We start from the raw sequence: 16,584 nt of genomic DNA, 5'->3' as shown, positions 1-16,584 counted from the left end.
GCAAAGGCCCGACGGTGGGAGGGAAGGGGACCCACAGCCACCTGGGAGCTGGCGGGCAGCCAGCGGTGATGAAAGCCCAGGGGAATGGGAACAGAGGAGCGAACTTGCTGTAATCGTTACGCCCATTCGTTGGGGCCTATAAAGGAGGCGGGCGAGCCCCGGCAGCAACACACGCCTTGGGCCTCTCTCCTCTCGAGCCCTCTCTCCGTGTCTGTCTGCCACCCGCTGCCGCCACCATGACAACCAGCAACCGCCAGTTCTCCTCCTCCAACTCCATCAGGGGCTCCTCTGGCCTGGGGGGCAGCTCGTCCCTCACCTCCCGCCAGCTGTCTGGCAGCCTGGGCAATGCCCTTGGGGGCGGCAGCTACTCTGGCTGCTACAGCTTCGGCTCTGGAGGCGGCTACGGCAGCGGCGACTACGGCAGCGGCGGCTACGGCAGCGGCGGCTACGGCAGTGGCGGCTACGGCATCGGCAGCGTTGGCACTGGTGGCAGTGGCTTTGGAGGTGGTGATGCGCTGCTGGGGGCCAGCGAGAAGGCCACCATGCAGAACCTCAACGACCGCCTGGCCTCCTACCTGGAGAAGGTGCGTGCCCTGGAGGAGGCCAACACTGACCTGGAGGTGAAGATCCGTGACTGGTACCAGAAGCAGACCCCAGGGCCGACTTCCGACTACAGCGCCTACTTCAAGACCATCGAGGACCTGAGGAACAAGGTAGGGGTTACGGTGGGAGGGGACCTGGCGGGGCACAGCTTTTCCTCCCCTACCTCCTGCCCTTGAGCAAGGCCTGGAGTCCAGCCTGGGGCTGCCCCAGGGTCTTGGGGAGCTAAGGACAGCTGGGATCCGGCTTGGCTTCTGGGAGCCCATTTGGGGCCACCTTGTGGCCTATGGTCTCTTCTTGGGGGGCAGCGGCCTGGGCTAGGGACAAGCAGGCCTTGTGGAGCTCCTTGGAGCCTCCGTTTCCCAGGATGGAGCGTTTTGCCACCTTGTGTGATTGTAGGATGAGACGAATGGATGCGTGTGGAGGGCTGGGTCCCTGGGGTCGCTGGGTACTCAGGCACCTCTTTCCTCGGAGCAAGAGGGGGATTTAGGGCTACGGTGGGGTCAGGGGTCTGGGCGAGCTCCTGCTAACACCTGCTAGGAGGAGGAGGTGAGAGAGAGGGGGCGGGACCTCAGGAGGCCACTTGTGTGCCTTATTTGGGGACTTTTCTGGCTTCCCCATCTCTCCTGCTGCGCCCTCAAGACTGGGGCTCAGCAAACCTGGGGCGGGGCCGGGGCTGCCTGCTGGAGCCCGGGGTCAGGACTTAGCAGGGGTCATGACTTCTGATTTGGAACTACTCTTCGGTGAGGGTTCCTTTAGTCTTCCTTTTTGGGGGAGCCCCTCAGGGACACTATATCCCCAGCTGTAAAATGAGGTTTCCCATATCTGTCCTCTTTCCAGGACTTGGGAACAGCTTCTGCCCCGGGGCACCCTCCCATTCTTTTCTTGCTCTCCTGCATTTCCAGCCTGGCACTCCCGGATGGCTGTCCACTCTGGTTTAAGGCAGAGCCTGGCATGGGGGAGGGGGGCAAGGTTTCAGCCATCAGACTGAGGCTGGCCCCGCCTCTCTTACCAACTGTAATGCAGTAAAGGGGAATGGCTGGGTGGGAAGGGAGCCTGCCTGGAGGAGGCAGCTGCATCCTGGCCCCCAGACAGAGAGACCCGCCTCAGAACCCTGGTCTGTGCTGAGCTACTCCCACCCAGTGACCTGATTACTCTCCCATCTTCCCAGATCCTCATGGCCACCACAGACAATGCCAACGTCCTGCTGCAGATCGACAACAGCCGTCTGGCTGCTGATGACTTCCGTACCAAGTGAGCTCTGGCCAGAGGGTGCTGGGGAGGAACTGGGGGCACCCCTCCCTACCCCAGGACTCCTCAGTTGCTGGTGGCAAGGTCCAGGAGCTGGGGGAGGGGAGGTCCCTGCTAAGAGTCCTGCACCTCTTAGCCCAGGATGCAGCAAACGCAGCAGATGCTGAAGGTTGCTGGGCCTAGTCAGGTGATGGAAGAGCGAGAAGGGAGGCGGGAGGAAGAGGGGAGAGAAGCCAGGAAGCAGGGTGGGGGTGGGGCCTTGTCCTGCATGGTCCCAGGCTCCCAGGGCTGCGATGGGCTTCTACTCCACCCCCTCATCGTTCGGAGGCAGGGTGCTGGCCAGAACCTGCACCTGCCAGTCCAAGCATCTTGACGAAGTCTCTGGTTCCCTTCGCAGGTTCGAGACGGAGCAGGCCCTGCGCGTGAGCGTGGAGTCCGACATCAACGGCCTCCGCAGGGTGCTGGACGAGCTGACCCTGGCCAGAGCCGACCTGGAGATGCAGATTGAGAACCTCAAGGAGGAGCTGGTCTACCTCCGGAAGAACCACGAGGAGGTGAGGCAGCTGGGGCAGTAGGTCAAAGAGGATGCTGAGTGGGGGGCAGGGCTCTGGGGCTGTGCCAGGTTGAGACTGTGGGAAGAGCACAGGTGTCCAGGCTGGTCGCCTTACAGCGCTGCTCTGTCTGCAGAGCCCTGATCCCCATGCAGGGCAGCCTCCTCCACGTACTACCTTGCTTCCCCGCATCTGGGGAGCCTCCCAGGGGCCCGCAGAGGCCTCTTCTGCCCCTCCTGCCTTCCCTCAGCAGGACAGGAGATAATCGAGGAGGTTGCCCCCTTGTCCCAGCTCAAACCCTCGAATCTGGCCCCTAGGTAGAAGTTTGGAAATTAGACGGGATGTTTTGGGGGCTCAGGCTTAAGAATTAGATTTTATCTTCAGAGAGCCCTCAGTCTCACGGGGGAAACACAGAATCTGTCCTCAGGGAACCCCTAGCCTGATGGTGGAGGCAAAGCCCACATAGAGCAGGTGAATAAAAATCATTCAGAGGGTCAGAGAGTAGAGGGCAGGCAGAACAAAGGAGGTGTCCTTGGGAGGGGTCTGGAGAACTTGCGTGGGAAGGGTTGAGAGTGAGGGATCAGGATGCATGCCCACACCCACCATCCCCTCCTCCACAGGAGATGAAAGTCCTGCGAGGCCAGGTGGGTGGCGAGATCAACGTGGAGATGGATGCCGCCCCCGGCGTGGACCTGAGCCGCATCCTGAATGAGATGCGCGAACAGTACGAGAAGATGGCGGAGAAGAACCGCAAGGATGCCGAGGACTGGTTCTTCAGCAAGGTGGGGGCTGCCGCAGGCCAGAGGCCTTCCCCAGGGGATGGGGTGCAAGGCTTGAGTCCCCACAGTAAACCCAGCGCCTGGCATCTTGGGTACCTTATCCCCGGTGAGCCACATGGACACCGGGGGTCAGGGTCGCCTGTTGCATCCACAGGCCTGGAGCTTGGCTGAAGCTGGGATCTGGTGGTGGGTAGGGAGCCCCCCTCAGGAGCTTGCATCTGTCCCTCAAGAAGTCAGGAACTAGCACCAGGGGCCTGGCTACTGTCCTGACTGGTTCTCAAGTTTCCTATTCCTGTGCTTTACATTTGCAGGAATTAAAGATAAAACTTAACATCCTTTCAAAGGCTTCTGGTTTTGGGGAAGTGGGAAGCTGGTGAGAAGGCACTGCTCCCACAGTCAGGTTTGGGAGGAGGCCTGAGAGGCCCAGGGGAGGTCAGGAAGGTGGCCATGGTGAGGGGGTATTTGGGGCAGTGGGGGAGAGCCCAGGTGCCTGTCTGGGCACAGAGTGGGCCCTGGGCTGAGCATAGGGAGGCCACGGGGGTCACCTGACTTGGAGAAGGGAAGCTGGGCTCATGCTGCCCTGTCCTGTGTCCTGTTTGCAGACAGAGGAACTGAACCGCGAGGTGGCCAGCAACAGCGAGATGGTGCAGAGCAGCAAGAGCGAGATCTCAGAGCTCCGGCGCACCATGCAGAACCTGGAGATCGAGCTGCAGTCCCATCTCAGCATGGTAGGGGCGCTGCCAGGCCTGGGGGGTGTGGGGGAGGTGCCCAGGTCCCTGGAGGGGGCACTGAGAACCCTTCTGACCCCTGCCCCTCCCGCTCTCCTGCAGAAAGCATCTCTGGAGAACAGCCTGGCGGAGACAGAGAACCGCTACTGCCTCCAGCTGTCCCAGATCCAGGGACTGGTCGGCAGTGTGGAGGAGCAACTGGCCCAGCTGCGCTGCGAGATGGGACAGCAGAGCCAGGAGTACCAGATCCTTCTGGACGTGAAGACACGGCTGGAGCAGGAGATCGCCACCTACCGCCGCCTGCTGGAGGGCGAGGATGCCCAGTGAGAGGGGACCTGGGGCCAGGGCTGGGGGCCTGGGGCAGAGGTGAGGCTGAGACCCACATCTAATCTTCTCTCTCTTTTTTTTTGCAGGCTGACTCTGCACAAGTCCAGAGAACGTAAGCATCTTGGTAGCTGAGGGTGGGGCTGCACGGGGCAGGCGACCCACCTGTACGTTGCTGGGGGAGGGTGTCCAGGAGCTCCAGGAAGTGATGGCTGACCCTTGGCAGGGGTGGGGGAAGGGACCCGGTAGCGCTCAGGGTCCTAATCAAGTGAGCGGGACACTATCTGATCCAATGGGGGAGAAGCAGGGAAATGGCCCTTACCTTGGAGATCCTAGTCTGAGGTGGGAGACATGGTCCCAGCTCTGGGGACTCTCATCTGATGGGGAGGTAGGGACATGGTCTCACGATGTTTGCTCTTGGGACCCTACAGATGAGCAAAAGCAGTCTTGTTCTGGAGTCTCTTGTCTGATAGCAGAAAGGGACTTGGTCCTTGTCCTCCAGATCCCAGTCTGATGGGGAAGAAAAAATCCCAGCCCTGGGGCATCTAGTCTAAGGGTGTGGACCAGGGTCTTGTCTTGGAGATCCGCTTCTGAAGGGAGGGTAATCCAGGCCCTTGAGACTGCAGAGAAATGGAGACAGACCCCAGTCTGTGTAGCATCCAGTCTGTGCAGTCTTCCTCTTGCAGAAGGACATGTGGGTCAGAATCAAACTATCTATTTGGGAGGCAGGATTCACCCAGGGGCACCAGCAAGGAACAGGGTGAGAGGGAGGGAGTGGCAAGGTCGGGGGGACACCTGTGCGGATGTGATGTTGAGGGGCCAGCAGAGGCGTGGACACCAAGTGGCCATGGGGGAGAAAGCCGGCTCCACTCAGGGGGCTGGGGGCTAGGCCAGGACCTCTTGAGCCCCGCCCACCCTGAGTGTCTGTCTCCTGCAGCTGTGACCACCCGCCAGGTGCGCACCATTGTGGAAGAAGTCCAGGATGGCAGGGTCATCTCCTCCCGCGAGCAGGTCCAACAGTCCAACATCTGAGGACTCTGCTCCCCCTGCCAGCCCCTCTGGGGCCTCCCATTGGCTCCGCAGCCCCAGCACCCAGCTTCAGTCCCTTTCCCATCCCCCCTCCCTGACCAATAAATCTCCTTGACTGAGACATGGAATGCTCTCTGGTTGTGGCCACTAACGTGGCCCTAGCGCGGAAGGGGGGAACCGGTGGGGGGGGGGGCGAATGGGGTCAGGGGGAGGAGTCCGTGGACACCCACTGTTGTTGACTTGGAGGTCAGGGGTCATCTTAGAGCAGGGTGAAGACTAGGTCTGGGCAGAACTCGAGGGGTGGGGGTTGCTTTTTATCTCCCAAGGGCTGGTGATCCCTGGGAGGGTGGTCCAGGCAGTGCCAGACCCAGGTTGAGGTCAGCGTGTCAGGGGCGGGTGTCTTAGGTGTCCTCTTCTTGGCCTGTAATTGGGTCCATGACCTTGGGCAGTGCCTTCCCCTCACTGAGCCTCATTTTCTCATCCATAAATGGACAAGAAGGTCTCAGGAACCAGAGACGCAGGGCTAAAGCATCCGCTCGGTTGCCCCGCACAGTCCTGTGGGCTGTGTCCTCCTCTAAGAGGGGACAAGGTGGGGAGGGGGCAGGGAGGCAGGCCAGGGCAGAAATCAGGATCCTCCTGAAGGGGGGGATGGAGGACGGAAGGCGGGGAGGCAGGCTGGGTGATTAGGGCCCAGGCTCCTGTGTGAGTCTCGGGAAACCCCTAGGAGGGGTTTGTGGGTCCGGATGCTCCCATGGCCTCAACCCCAGGAATGTGAGCTGAGACCTGTGCTTCCAGAGAAGGCAGGTGTGGGAGAGAGGGTGGGGCCTCTCCCAGGTGTGGGGGAGAGAGGGTGGGGCCTCTCCCAGGGATATGTCTTCAAATGGTGAGCTCAGAATGGGGCGTTCAGGGGAGGTCGTGCCGGGGGGCAGCACTGCCCTCCCTGGCAGTTCGTCCCCTCTTGGTTCCAGCAGCTTGGAGGTCAGGGAGGTGGGAAGCTGCCTCCTGGGGAAGGGGGAGGGGCCGTCCTGCCCCAGCCGCTCCAACACCCTCCAGCCTGGCCCCCCTCACTCCACGGCCAGGCGCTGAGCCAGCAGGAGAGGAGCCCCGGAAGTCTTTCTTTGAGTAAATCTGGAAACCACTGGGCCAGGCGGGTCTGATTTCCTGGTTTTCTTCAAGAAGTGGGGGTGGGTGGAAGGTGTTAACGGGAGGAGGGATGCCCTCACCCGGGTTCACTGACAGGCCCCCTCCAAACACGTGCTCTCGCCCGGTGCCTGGAGACTGAGGGCGCGGCCGGGGCAGGGAGGGGACAGAAGCAGCCAGAGCCCCCAGAGGCCCAGCGTGGTGGAGGCTTGGGACCAGCGGAGGCCCGGGAGAAGCAGGTGGGGCAGTGGCATGAGCACTGTCTATGACGTGGGCAGCGGGGTGTGAGGAATTTGGGCAGGTCACAGGCCCTCTCTGGATCTCAGAAGCCACAGTAAAGGAGGGGTGAGACGAGCCGCAGCTAACGGCCCTTCCGGCCCCGATCCCAGGGAAAGGGAAGACAGTGAATTCCTTTCCATGGCAGGGACAACAGGCAGCAGTCCAGGGCCCGTGTCTGCAGAGGCAAATGCCGGAATCAAAGGAGGCTGGGAGCGTGGGCTCCGCTCCTGCAGCAGCTGGCATCTCTCAGCTCCCTGGGAAGCAATCAGGGTGGGGATGGAGGGCAGGAGGGAGGGAGGCACCGTACCCACCAGGCCCCCACCGTACATCCAGCCACAACCCGGAGAACCAGCCCTGGGCTGAGGATGGCCCGCCTGGGGGTGATCTCATTTCCCTGAACGACAGTCCCAGGAAGAGGGGAGGGTCCAGGAAGAGGTGCCCATTATGTGGATGGGGACCCTGAGGCTCTGAGGAGCAGTGACTCAGCCCCTGTATGGAGCCTGGCATGTCAGGGGTGGAGTAGGGCGTGGGAGGGGAGGCAGCTACGCTGGGAAGGCGGCCACAGCCCCACCCCCTGCCCAACCCCAGGCTCTTAGGCAGGGCCCTCTCTCCCCGCAGACTCTGGGGGTGCACTTTTACTGATGGGGTGAGTGAGGAGGGGTCAGAGTGTGGGGCTGGGAGAGGCAGCCCCAGACTTCACCCTTCTGCGGAGGAAGAGGCCCCTGCCCACAAAGCAAGTGGGTGGGTGGTCAGGAGGCCACAAAGGGGGAGCAGCCGGATGTCCTGGGAGCTGCACCAGGAGAGCAGTGGCTGCGGTGCCGGGGCTGGAGGTCCACAGGGCAGAGTGCTGGGCCCAGATTGGGAAAGCCCCGCCCTTTCCAGGAGTGCTCAGCCCAGGCCTGGGCAGGTGGGGGCCGCAGGGAGGAGTGCCTGGGGGTGGAGGCCTGTGGTCCCCTTGGGGATGGTACGGCTTTGTCCAGACACACGACGCTGACCCAGGCTGCTGGGGCATGTGCCTGCGGCTGGACTGGGGGACCCAGCTGTGGGACTCTCCAAGGGACTCACATTCATCCACACCCACCCACCTGCTGCACAAGATGTTTCAGTGAGCTGGTCTGTGCCTCCCCTGGGTGCCGTCTCACCCACACTCGTACGATGGACACGCACACCTGATGCCCAGGCTCGGGCCGGCCACGGGTAGTCAGCCCCCGTGACTCTTCCTCCGCCTCGCCCACACTCTGGAAGGGTGACCTGACGGTGCTTTCTGCAGAGAAATGACACGGCAGTAACACTGTCCACGGCACTGCGCCGCTCTGTGCCTGGGTCTGCACTGGGCCCGGGGGAAGCAAGAGACCCAGGCCCTGGTTCGGAGGGACCCTGAGGTACCCCAGTCCAGGAGTGGTAAGCCGGGCACAATGACGATGCCTGCCCATCCTCCCTCAGCCCTTATGTAGTGTGTTCTCCTGTGCCACCCAGGCTTCGGGGGGCTGAGGGGAACAGAGGGACCAGAGCCAGGACGGTTCAGCCCCCAGGCAGAGTCCAGACTGTCACCCAGCTGAACCCAGCCACAGGCTCCCCTGAGGGCCCCTGGTTGTGCAGACCATGGTGAGGGGCTGCGAGAGGCCCTGCCTTGGAAGGGGGAGAGCCAACACTGTGGCGGAGGACCGCCCAAGGTGGGTAAGGCACTCACAGGCTCACCTCGATCCTGGGACCAGGCACGGGGCCGGAGCCTGCCTGGGGGCCATTTGTTCACTCCCAGAGAGCCTGTCCCCTCCCTGCAGGCCCCCTACCCCCCATTATGGCCTGAACACTCAGTGTTGGGGACGTCTCTACCTCCTCCAGACATTCTGCCCTGAGGGCCTCTCTGTCTCGTTCTTTGCATCTGAGTGTCCAGTGGCACATAGTAGGTGCTTTATAAATACCTGAAGATAAATGCAGTGACAGCCACCAGTCTGTGACAGCTGCTTTATTTATTCCACCTCTCGGTGCCTGCGAAGTGGTGCTGCCATTCCCATTTCCCAGAGAAGGAAACTGAGGCTCAGAGGGGAGGAACGACTTGCCTAGTATCTGGCCCCTGCTGGCCCGACTCCAGCCTGCTCTGTCCTGGCTCATCTGGCTCCTTTCTTTCTTCATCCCGCCCTGAAGCCTGTAACTGTGGCTGCCATCAGTGGCTGGGGACTTTGCAGCGACCTCCCCTCTCCCCTCAGGCTCCCTGGAGTCTCCTTCCCCTCCCTTCCCTCCCACAGCTGCCTCTTGGTCCCCAGCCTGGCTGGACACCAGAATCCCCTGGGAGCTTGTAAAACCTCCCCACCATCAGGCTTGTCCTGGACAAGGCTGACGAAGTGGTTCAGAGCAGGGCCCGGGAATCTGTATGGGGATTCTCGTGTTCAGTCAGATTTGGGAATCGCTGCAAGTTGAGGTGTGGCATTGGCCAATAATATTTCCTGGCCAGTTCAGGTATGTGATGATGATACCTGGGATGGAGCTGGGCCGAGGAGAGAGGAAGGAGGCCTGGGTGGAGGAAGGAACCCACTGCCTGGAGGGTTGGTGGGAGTGTGTGCTCGGTGCTGACCAGGTCTGGTGATTCTGGATCTTGGCAACCTCGGAGCAGGTGTGCCTCACGGGCACGGAGGAAATGCCAGCTGCATCCTGCGGGCCGAGCATCCCAGGTTTCCTGCTGCACTGTGCTGTCTTTCCGGCCTTAGTTTTCTCTCCAGGGTCACATGATAAGTTCCAAGGTCAGAGACCACGTCAGCATCTCTCTCCTCCCTGCCACACCCCAGATGCTGGACACATGGTGGGTGCTTGGTCTGCGGTGTTGATTGAGTGATCTGATGGGTTGGTTGGCAACTTCCGGCAGCTTCTCAGTCCATGCAGATCCCCGACCTCCAGGGCTGGGCCTGTGTGTAATCCCACCCCCGACTCCTCCAGGAATGGGGGCAGGGGCGGTGATCTGGTGAGAAGGGAGGTGGAAGGTTGGGGGGTGGTGCAGAGAAGAAGGAGCTCCCAGAGACTACTAGGAGAGTCAGTATGGACTTCGGTCAGGGTGCTGGACCTGGGTCTAGTCTCTGCTCCTCTGCTGCTGCTTCTTCTTTTTTTTTTTTTTAAATCTTTTGGGCTGCGCCATGCAACATGTGAAATCTTAATTCCCCAACCAGGGATTGAACCTGCACCCCCTGCATTGGAAGCACGGAGTCTTAACCACTGGACCTCCAGGGAAGTCCATCTGCTCCTCTGCTTCTGTCCTGTTTAACATGGAACAAGTCTTTTGTGCTCTCTGGTTGGGACTTGGTGGTCTTTGCTGACCTTGAAGGCCATTTCCAGTTCCGAAATTCCCCTGAATCTGTGATTGGACCTGAACTTCAGGCCCATCCTGAAGCCTGGGATGGTGGGAGTTTTGTGTAAGATTCCAGGGTCCCTTTTGCCTATTTTGGGGGTTAGGGGAGGGAATAGCATGTTCTCTCTCCCAGGCCTGGCCCTGAAGCCATAGGCTGGGTACCAGCTCTGCTCATCCCTCGGGGCCCTGTGCCTCCAGATGAGGGACGTGATGTGGCAGAAACAAAGCCCTGGTTATGCTGAGACAGAATTTCCTGCCCCAAGGTTCAAGGTGGTATTGTCCAGCGGGACTCAGGCTGAGGCAAGCCCTCTTCCGCCTCCTCTCACCTCCACAGAGGCACTGCAGAGCAGGGACAGTGGCCAGCTCTGTCGGTCACCCCCCAGGGCACCCCAAGGAGGCCTCTTTGTTGGGGTCCAGACCCCCCCAGTCCTGCCTTCAGCCCTCAGGCCGATATCATGCCCACCACGGGCAGAGCTCATTCCAGGCACCTCGGGGAGGCAGAGGACGATGGACATGCTTGCCAGGCATTGCGGGAGAGTTGAAGACAGCCCATCTCTGGGGTCAAGTCCCGGCTCTGCAGCTTAAACGCAGTGCCTTTGGGCAAATCACCCTCTCTCTGGTTCTCCCTCTCTCCTCCTCACCTCACAGGGTTGACTCAAGACAGTGATGTATGTTGGAGGGGCAAAAAGAGAGTGGTTCAGGATGGTGGAAAGGACTTGGGCTGGGTGAGCAGACAGATGGGGGTTCAAGCCCCAGCTCCTCACTGACTGGGGTCTTGGTAAGCCCACTTACCCTTCCAGCCTCCTCATCTGTGAACTGGTGGCAGGAATAAGGCCCCTCACAGAACTGTGTGGCATGTGTAAATACCTGAGCGTGGCAGGTGACCAGAGAGCCACCTTCCCCTGTCTCCTCGACTGAACGAATAAAGCCTGGAAGCTGTGGACTCTCCAGAGAAAACTGTTGGGATCTGAGCCCTGGATACAGTGTGGGGTCTCGGAGTCTTGTGGCGGGGTTCGGGGTCACAGGTAGTACCAGCAGCAGGATGGAGATTCCCTCCCACCACAGTTTACGGTGGGTGCCTGTGATTAGGTGAAGCAATGCGCTGGGCGGGGGAGCTGCTCAAAGGGTGGGAGTGTGGGAGAGCAGAGGAGAGGGCAGGCATGTGGGAGGGGGGTGCCAGAGCATAGAGGTGGGCGAGGAGGGGTGGGTGAGGGGTAGCTGGGCTGGAAGGGAAGGAAGGGGAGGCTGGGGGTCAGGGCTGGCCATTGGGAAGGGGCCAGCAGGGTCCATCATGCATGTTCCTTTGTGGCTGGTGGTGTGCCCTCCCCTTTTACAGATGAGAAAACTGAGGTCCAGAGGCTCATAGACTAAAGGACTACCTATGCCATGCAGCTTGTACAGGGCAGAGCAGGGATTCAAGCTTCTATCTGCTCGTTTCATGGTACACACCACTTCTGGAGGTCCTGGGGGCTCAAAGGCAACCTCTGAAACTGGGATAAGACTCAGAGAATTTTTAGAACTGGAAAGGACTCTGAGATTGCCCAGTTCAGGCTTGTCACTTTACTGAGGGCAAACAGAGGCCCAGAGAAGGTAGGTGGCGGGTGGGGGGCACAGGTCACACAGGGAGCAGAGCAGAGCAGGACCATGAACCCAGGTCTCCCGTCCACAGCCAGCCATGTAGGGTCCCCACAGCTGCATCCCGAGACGGCCCCTGGACAGCATCGCTGAGGCCATTCATCCAAGGCTGTCACCGTCGGGCAGGGAGTCCTTCCATGGGCTGACTCACTGCCCAGGGATGCAGTCACCACAAATTCGCCTGTGTCAGGGCACGGCTGGCCCCTCAGCCTCCAGGAACTAACTCCAGCTAGATTCCCGTTGCCTAGCGTGAGTCACCACCAACTTGAGTTGGTATGTTTTCTCTCAGCTCCACACCCCCCAAAACTGGGTGGGAACTCAGAGAGGCACACAGTGAAGTGAGTTGACCCCGGGCTGAATAATCTGGAGTGGGGAGTTGGATGGGATCTGGAGTGATGAAATCCGGAGCAGTGCCCGGAGTCAGCAGCTGGGAGGGGCCCTCCTTCCTCACGTGCATATAAACGTTCCTGGAGTTTGAGGACCCCTCAGCATCCTCCCAGCCTCCCCGAGCACCTTTCTCTTCTCTCTTCTCACCACGACCACCTGCAGGCACCAGTTCACCTCCTCCAGCTCCATCAGGGCTCCTGTGGTATCAGCGGCGGCTCCAGCTGTGGGTCTTCCGTCTTGGCGGGAGGCTCCTGCCGGACCCCCAGCGCCTACGGGGGCCTGTCCTCCTCCCGCTACTCCTCCGGGGGTGTCTGTGGGCTGGGGGGCGGCTATGGAGGCAGCTTCAGCAGCAGCAGGAGCTTCGGTGGGGCCCTGGGTAGCATCTTCGTTGGAGGATATGGCGGTGGTCTTGGCGTCTGCCTCAGTGGTGGCAATGGTGGCCTCCTCTCTGGCAACGAGAAGCTCACTATGCAGAACCTCAATGACCGCCTGGCCTCCTACCTGGAGAAGGTGTGCACCCTGGAGGAGGCCGACACAGAGCTGGAGGTGAAGATCTGAGACCGGTACCAGAATCAGAGGCCCAGACCCGCCTGCGACTACAGCCCCTACTTCAAGACCATCGAGGACCTGCGGAACGAGGTGGTGTGGCCAGGTGTGCGACTCTGGTGGTGGAGTGTTGATAGAGGTCATGGCTGCAGTGGACCCTAGAAAAACGCTTGCTAGCATCTTCATTTTACAAACAGGGAGACTGAGGCCCGCTTTTGAGGAGTGGCCAGGGACTACTCAGAAGTGGTGGCAGAGGGTCCCTTTTTAGCATCAGGGTATCTGAACTGGACCTGGTACCCTGAATCTCTTACTCCCCGCAAGCATTCTTTGGATCAGCTTCTCTCCGAAGTAAGATGGGGCCCAGGATGGGGTGGCGGATACGTGGATGCATCCCCTGCACATGCTAAGCTGGGTGGAGAAGGCACCCTAGGCTGTCTGGGGGAGAGTAAAGACTGACCTGCGCGCCAGATAACCCCAAGTATGGTGAGGCTCCTTTCCCCCCTCTTTGCTATTCACCCCTGAGCAGCAGGGCCTTGGCTAGCCAGACGTGTCCTTCACCCCCTCTGCAGATATTCGAGGCCACAATAGAGAATACACAGCCCCTTCTGCAGATTGACGATGCCAGGCTAGCAACCGATGACTTTAGGACCAAGTGAGTGGCACTGTGGTGGGCTGAGGACAGAGAGTAGAGGGCAGGGGGTGAGCAGTGGGGTTGTCCAGACAGGAGGACCAGCAGGCCTTGAGCCTCAGAAGCTTCATGATGGACCCTGAGGCCCTGACCTTTGTCTTGCCAGGTATGAGCATGAGCTGGCCCTGTGCCAGGGCATGGAGGCTGACATCAATGGCCCACGCAGGGTGCTGGACGAGCTGACCCTGGTAAGGACTGACCTGGAGATGCAGATCAAGGCCTGAAGGAGGAGCTGGCCTACCTGAAGAAGAACCACCAGGAGGTAAGGCTGCTGCTGGCAGTGGGAGGCTGATCCAGTGGGGTTGCAGATGCACCTGGGGCCAGGGAAGGGGGCAGCTGAGCTGACCACCTCCCCCCATCTCTTCCTAGGAGATGTTTACCCTGCGGAGTCAGACCAGCGGGGACGTCAGTGTGGAGGTGGATGCTGCCCCCGGTGTGGACCTGAGCCACATCCTGAATGAGATGTGCGACCAGTATGAACAGATAGCAGACAAGAACCGCAGAGATGCCGAGGCCTGGTTCCTGAGCAAGGTGTTATGGGTCCTCAGTCCTGCTGCAGGACTTCCCAGCCTGGGTGCCTCTGGAGTGCCCCACACCTTCTGTTCTTTCCTATCTCAGAAAGAGGAGCTGAGGGGCTTCCCTGGTGGCGCAGTGGTTGAGAGTCCGCCTGCCGATGCGGCGGACACGGGTTCATGCCCCGGTCTGGGAAGACCCCACATGCCGCGGAGCACTAGGCTAGGCCCGTGAGCCATGGCCGCTGAGCCTGCGCGTCCGGAGCCCGTGCTCCGCAGCGGGAGAGGCCACAGTGGTGAGAGGCCCCGCGTACCGCAAAAAAACAAAAAAAAAAAAAAAAAGAAAGAGGAGCTGAACAAAGAAGTGGCCTCTAATAGCGAGCTGATGCAGGACAGCCGCAATGAGTTGAATGAGCTCCGAAGGTGCTCCAGGGCCTGGAAGTCAAACTGCAGTCCCAGCTCTGCAGGGTAAGAAGGATCGGGCCCAGCCCAGACTCCAAGTCGCCAGTAATGGCACCGCCCCCTGTAGTGGAGCATCGCCGCAGTACGGTTCCATCTCTCTTTTCCCAGGAGTGGGTTGGAGGGATCACTGTACCCATTATATAGATGGAGAAATGAAGGCCCAGAACAAACGGTGGAATAAGTTTTCTCCATGTTGTCTAGCCAATAAGTAGCCCAGCTGGGGTCAAAAATCCATGCACCTGTCAGGAAACATGCCCAGAGACCTGGGGGGACAGCAGTGACCCCCCTCCGTTGACTCTCTCTTTTGCTCTCTCCCATTCACAGAAAGCATCCCTGGAGAAGAGCCTGGAGGAGACCAAAAACCGCTACTGCCTGCAGCTGTCCCAGATCCAGGGGCTCATCTGCAGCGTGGAGGAGCAGCTGGCCCAGCTGCGCTGCGAGATGGGACAGCAGAAGCAGGAGTACCAGATCCTTCTGGACGTGAAGACGCGGCTGGAGCAGGAGATCGCCACCTACCGACCCCTGCTGGAGGGTGAGGACACCCAGTGAGTGGGGACCCCCCCCCTGTCCTGCCCCACAGACCCTTCAGCCCCACCCCTGCTGCTCCCAACACACCTAACCGCTCTACCTTTTCTCCCCTACAGCCTCTCCTCCCAGCACCCATCCGGCCAGAACTATGTTTCCTGCGAAGGTAAGGCTCCTGAGAGTCCCGGAGCCGCCTTTGCCCACCCGCCGGCCTCACCACCTGAAGGCCTGGGTCCAGCCCCTGCTCGCCCCAGCTGTCTCCCCTCCCTCTCTGCTGGTGGTGGGTTCATAAAGCTGACTTTCTGGTCGATGCAACAATCCTGTGTGGTCTCTATTCCTGAGCTGATGGGACAGGAATTGGAGGTGCCTCCCAGGAATCTTCTGGGACCTCACAGCCTGAGGGATACAGGAAAAAGCCAGGCTCAGAAGAGCTTGTAGGGTCTTCCCTGAAGACCTGCATGCTCTCGGGGGAGTGGGAGTTGGGACATAGGATGGGAGGGAGCTCGCTCGTGTTGACAGATGCTGCGTGAGGCGTTTTACAGCACCTCTTTCCTCCGACTCACCTGGCGACTCTGTGAGGGGGCTGAGGTCAGGCTCATCTTGGTGCTTAATGTCACACAGACACGAAGTGGCGCAACGGTGGCTCAGGTCTGTCCAGCTGCAAAGTCCATGCCTTTCTTTTTTACGGCTCTATCTTTTTAGGTATTTTAACCCAAGACTCCCAAGCTTGAGCTCCTCACTCTACCCCTCGGAGCCTCACCTTTGCACACAATGATTTTAGTGTTGGATGGTGGAGGGAGAGCCTGCTGCCTTGGGGGTGGTATCCACGGTTAGGACTGAATCTTTCTTCTTCCAACCTGCTCCCCCTCGTCACTCCCATCAACTCCCTCCTCTTCCTCGTTCCCCTCAGCCAGTGAATCATGTGCCAGCGAGTCCCCTAGAAATATCTGTCACCCCTGCTTCCTCTTCATCCCCACGACCACCGCCGCCATCAGACTCCCTCACTCCCTAGAACTGGGCCCAACCTACTAATTGGAGTCCCTTGCTGTCCATCTCCCCCACCCTCACTTCTACCTAATGACCTTTCTAACGAGAATGTGGTACAGATCAAGAATAAGGAGGCCGTCAGGACCCCTCTGTTCAACCACCTGTGCTGTTCCCTCTCTCCTGGGATGCTTGGCCTTCCCGTCTCAACCCACTGTGGTGCTTCTCCCCACCCCCTGCCCTGCACCGCATGAATCCACCCTACTTGGCTATTGAGGTGTACCGCACTTCTCACTTGCGGTGGATGCCTTCTATATTTTAAAATTTTGATTAAAAAATCAAAGTTATGGGAATTTCCTGGCAGTCCAGTGGTTAGGACTCGGCGCTTTCACTGCCGGGGCCCGGGTTCAATCCCTGGTTGGGGAACTAAGATCCCGTAAGCCATGCAGCGTGGTCCAAACAAAACAAAACATAAGAAAACAAAACAAAAAAAATCAAAGTTATGTCTGTAGAACATAATTAGATTTTTATGAAAAAGAGCCATTCCCAGGTTGACATCCCCAGGTGTCACACACCTCCATACTTACCTCCCACTTTCAAGTCTTAGTTCTTACTTTTATCATTTGTCTCCTTCTTTCCTTTTTCTTTTTCTTGAATATTATTTTATTTTTTTATATAGCAGGTTCTTGTTAGTTATCCATTTTATACATATTAGTGTGTGTATGTGAATCTCAATGTCCCAATTCATCATCCCTCACCCCCACCGCTTTCCCCCCTTGGTGTCCATACGTTTGTTCTTTACATCTGTGTCTCAATTTCTGCCCTGC

General features: G+C 59.4%; 1 protein-coding gene and 1 pseudogene across 1 annotated transcript; both read left to right on the top strand.

The window, feature by feature from the left end:
• Positions 1–172: 172 nt before the first annotated feature.
• LOC101322615 (keratin, type I cytoskeletal 17) lies at positions 173–5,383 on the top strand. Its single transcript, XM_033848626.2, has 8 exons — positions 173–713; positions 1,772–1,854; positions 2,249–2,405; positions 3,023–3,184; positions 3,784–3,909; positions 4,012–4,232; positions 4,323–4,348; positions 5,171–5,383. The coding sequence occupies exons 1-8, from the start codon at positions 237–239 to the stop codon at positions 5,263–5,265; spliced, it is 1,347 nt and encodes a 448-aa protein (XP_033704517.1). The 5' UTR covers positions 173–236; the 3' UTR covers positions 5,266–5,383.
• A 6,279-nt stretch (positions 5,384–11,662) lies between these two features.
• On the top strand, positions 11,663–16,217 carry LOC117309563 (keratin, type I cytoskeletal 16-like; annotated as a pseudogene).
• The last annotated feature ends 367 nt before the right edge of the window (positions 16,218–16,584 follow it).

The sequence above is a fragment of the Tursiops truncatus genome, chromosome 20 (genome assembly GCF_011762595.2).
Source record: "Tursiops truncatus isolate mTurTru1 chromosome 20, mTurTru1.mat.Y, whole genome shotgun sequence".
Lineage (NCBI taxonomy): Eukaryota > Metazoa > Chordata > Mammalia > Artiodactyla > Delphinidae > Tursiops > Tursiops truncatus.
This window is presented reverse-complemented; position numbering and strand designations above follow the sequence as displayed.

Bases quoted from the DNA above. Each gene is read 5' to 3' on its own strand.
- LOC101322615 (XM_033848626.2), top strand. From the start codon at position 237: ATGACAACCAGCAACCGCCAGTTCTCCTCCTCCAACTCCATCAGGGGC. The intron at 1,855-2,248 runs GTGAGCTCTGGC...TTCCCTTCGCAG, and splicing joins GCTGATGACTTCCGTACCAA to GTTCGAGACGGAGCAGGCCC. The intron at 3,185-3,783 runs GTGGGGGCTGCC...TCCTGTTTGCAG, and splicing joins AGGACTGGTTCTTCAGCAAG to ACAGAGGAACTGAACCGCGA.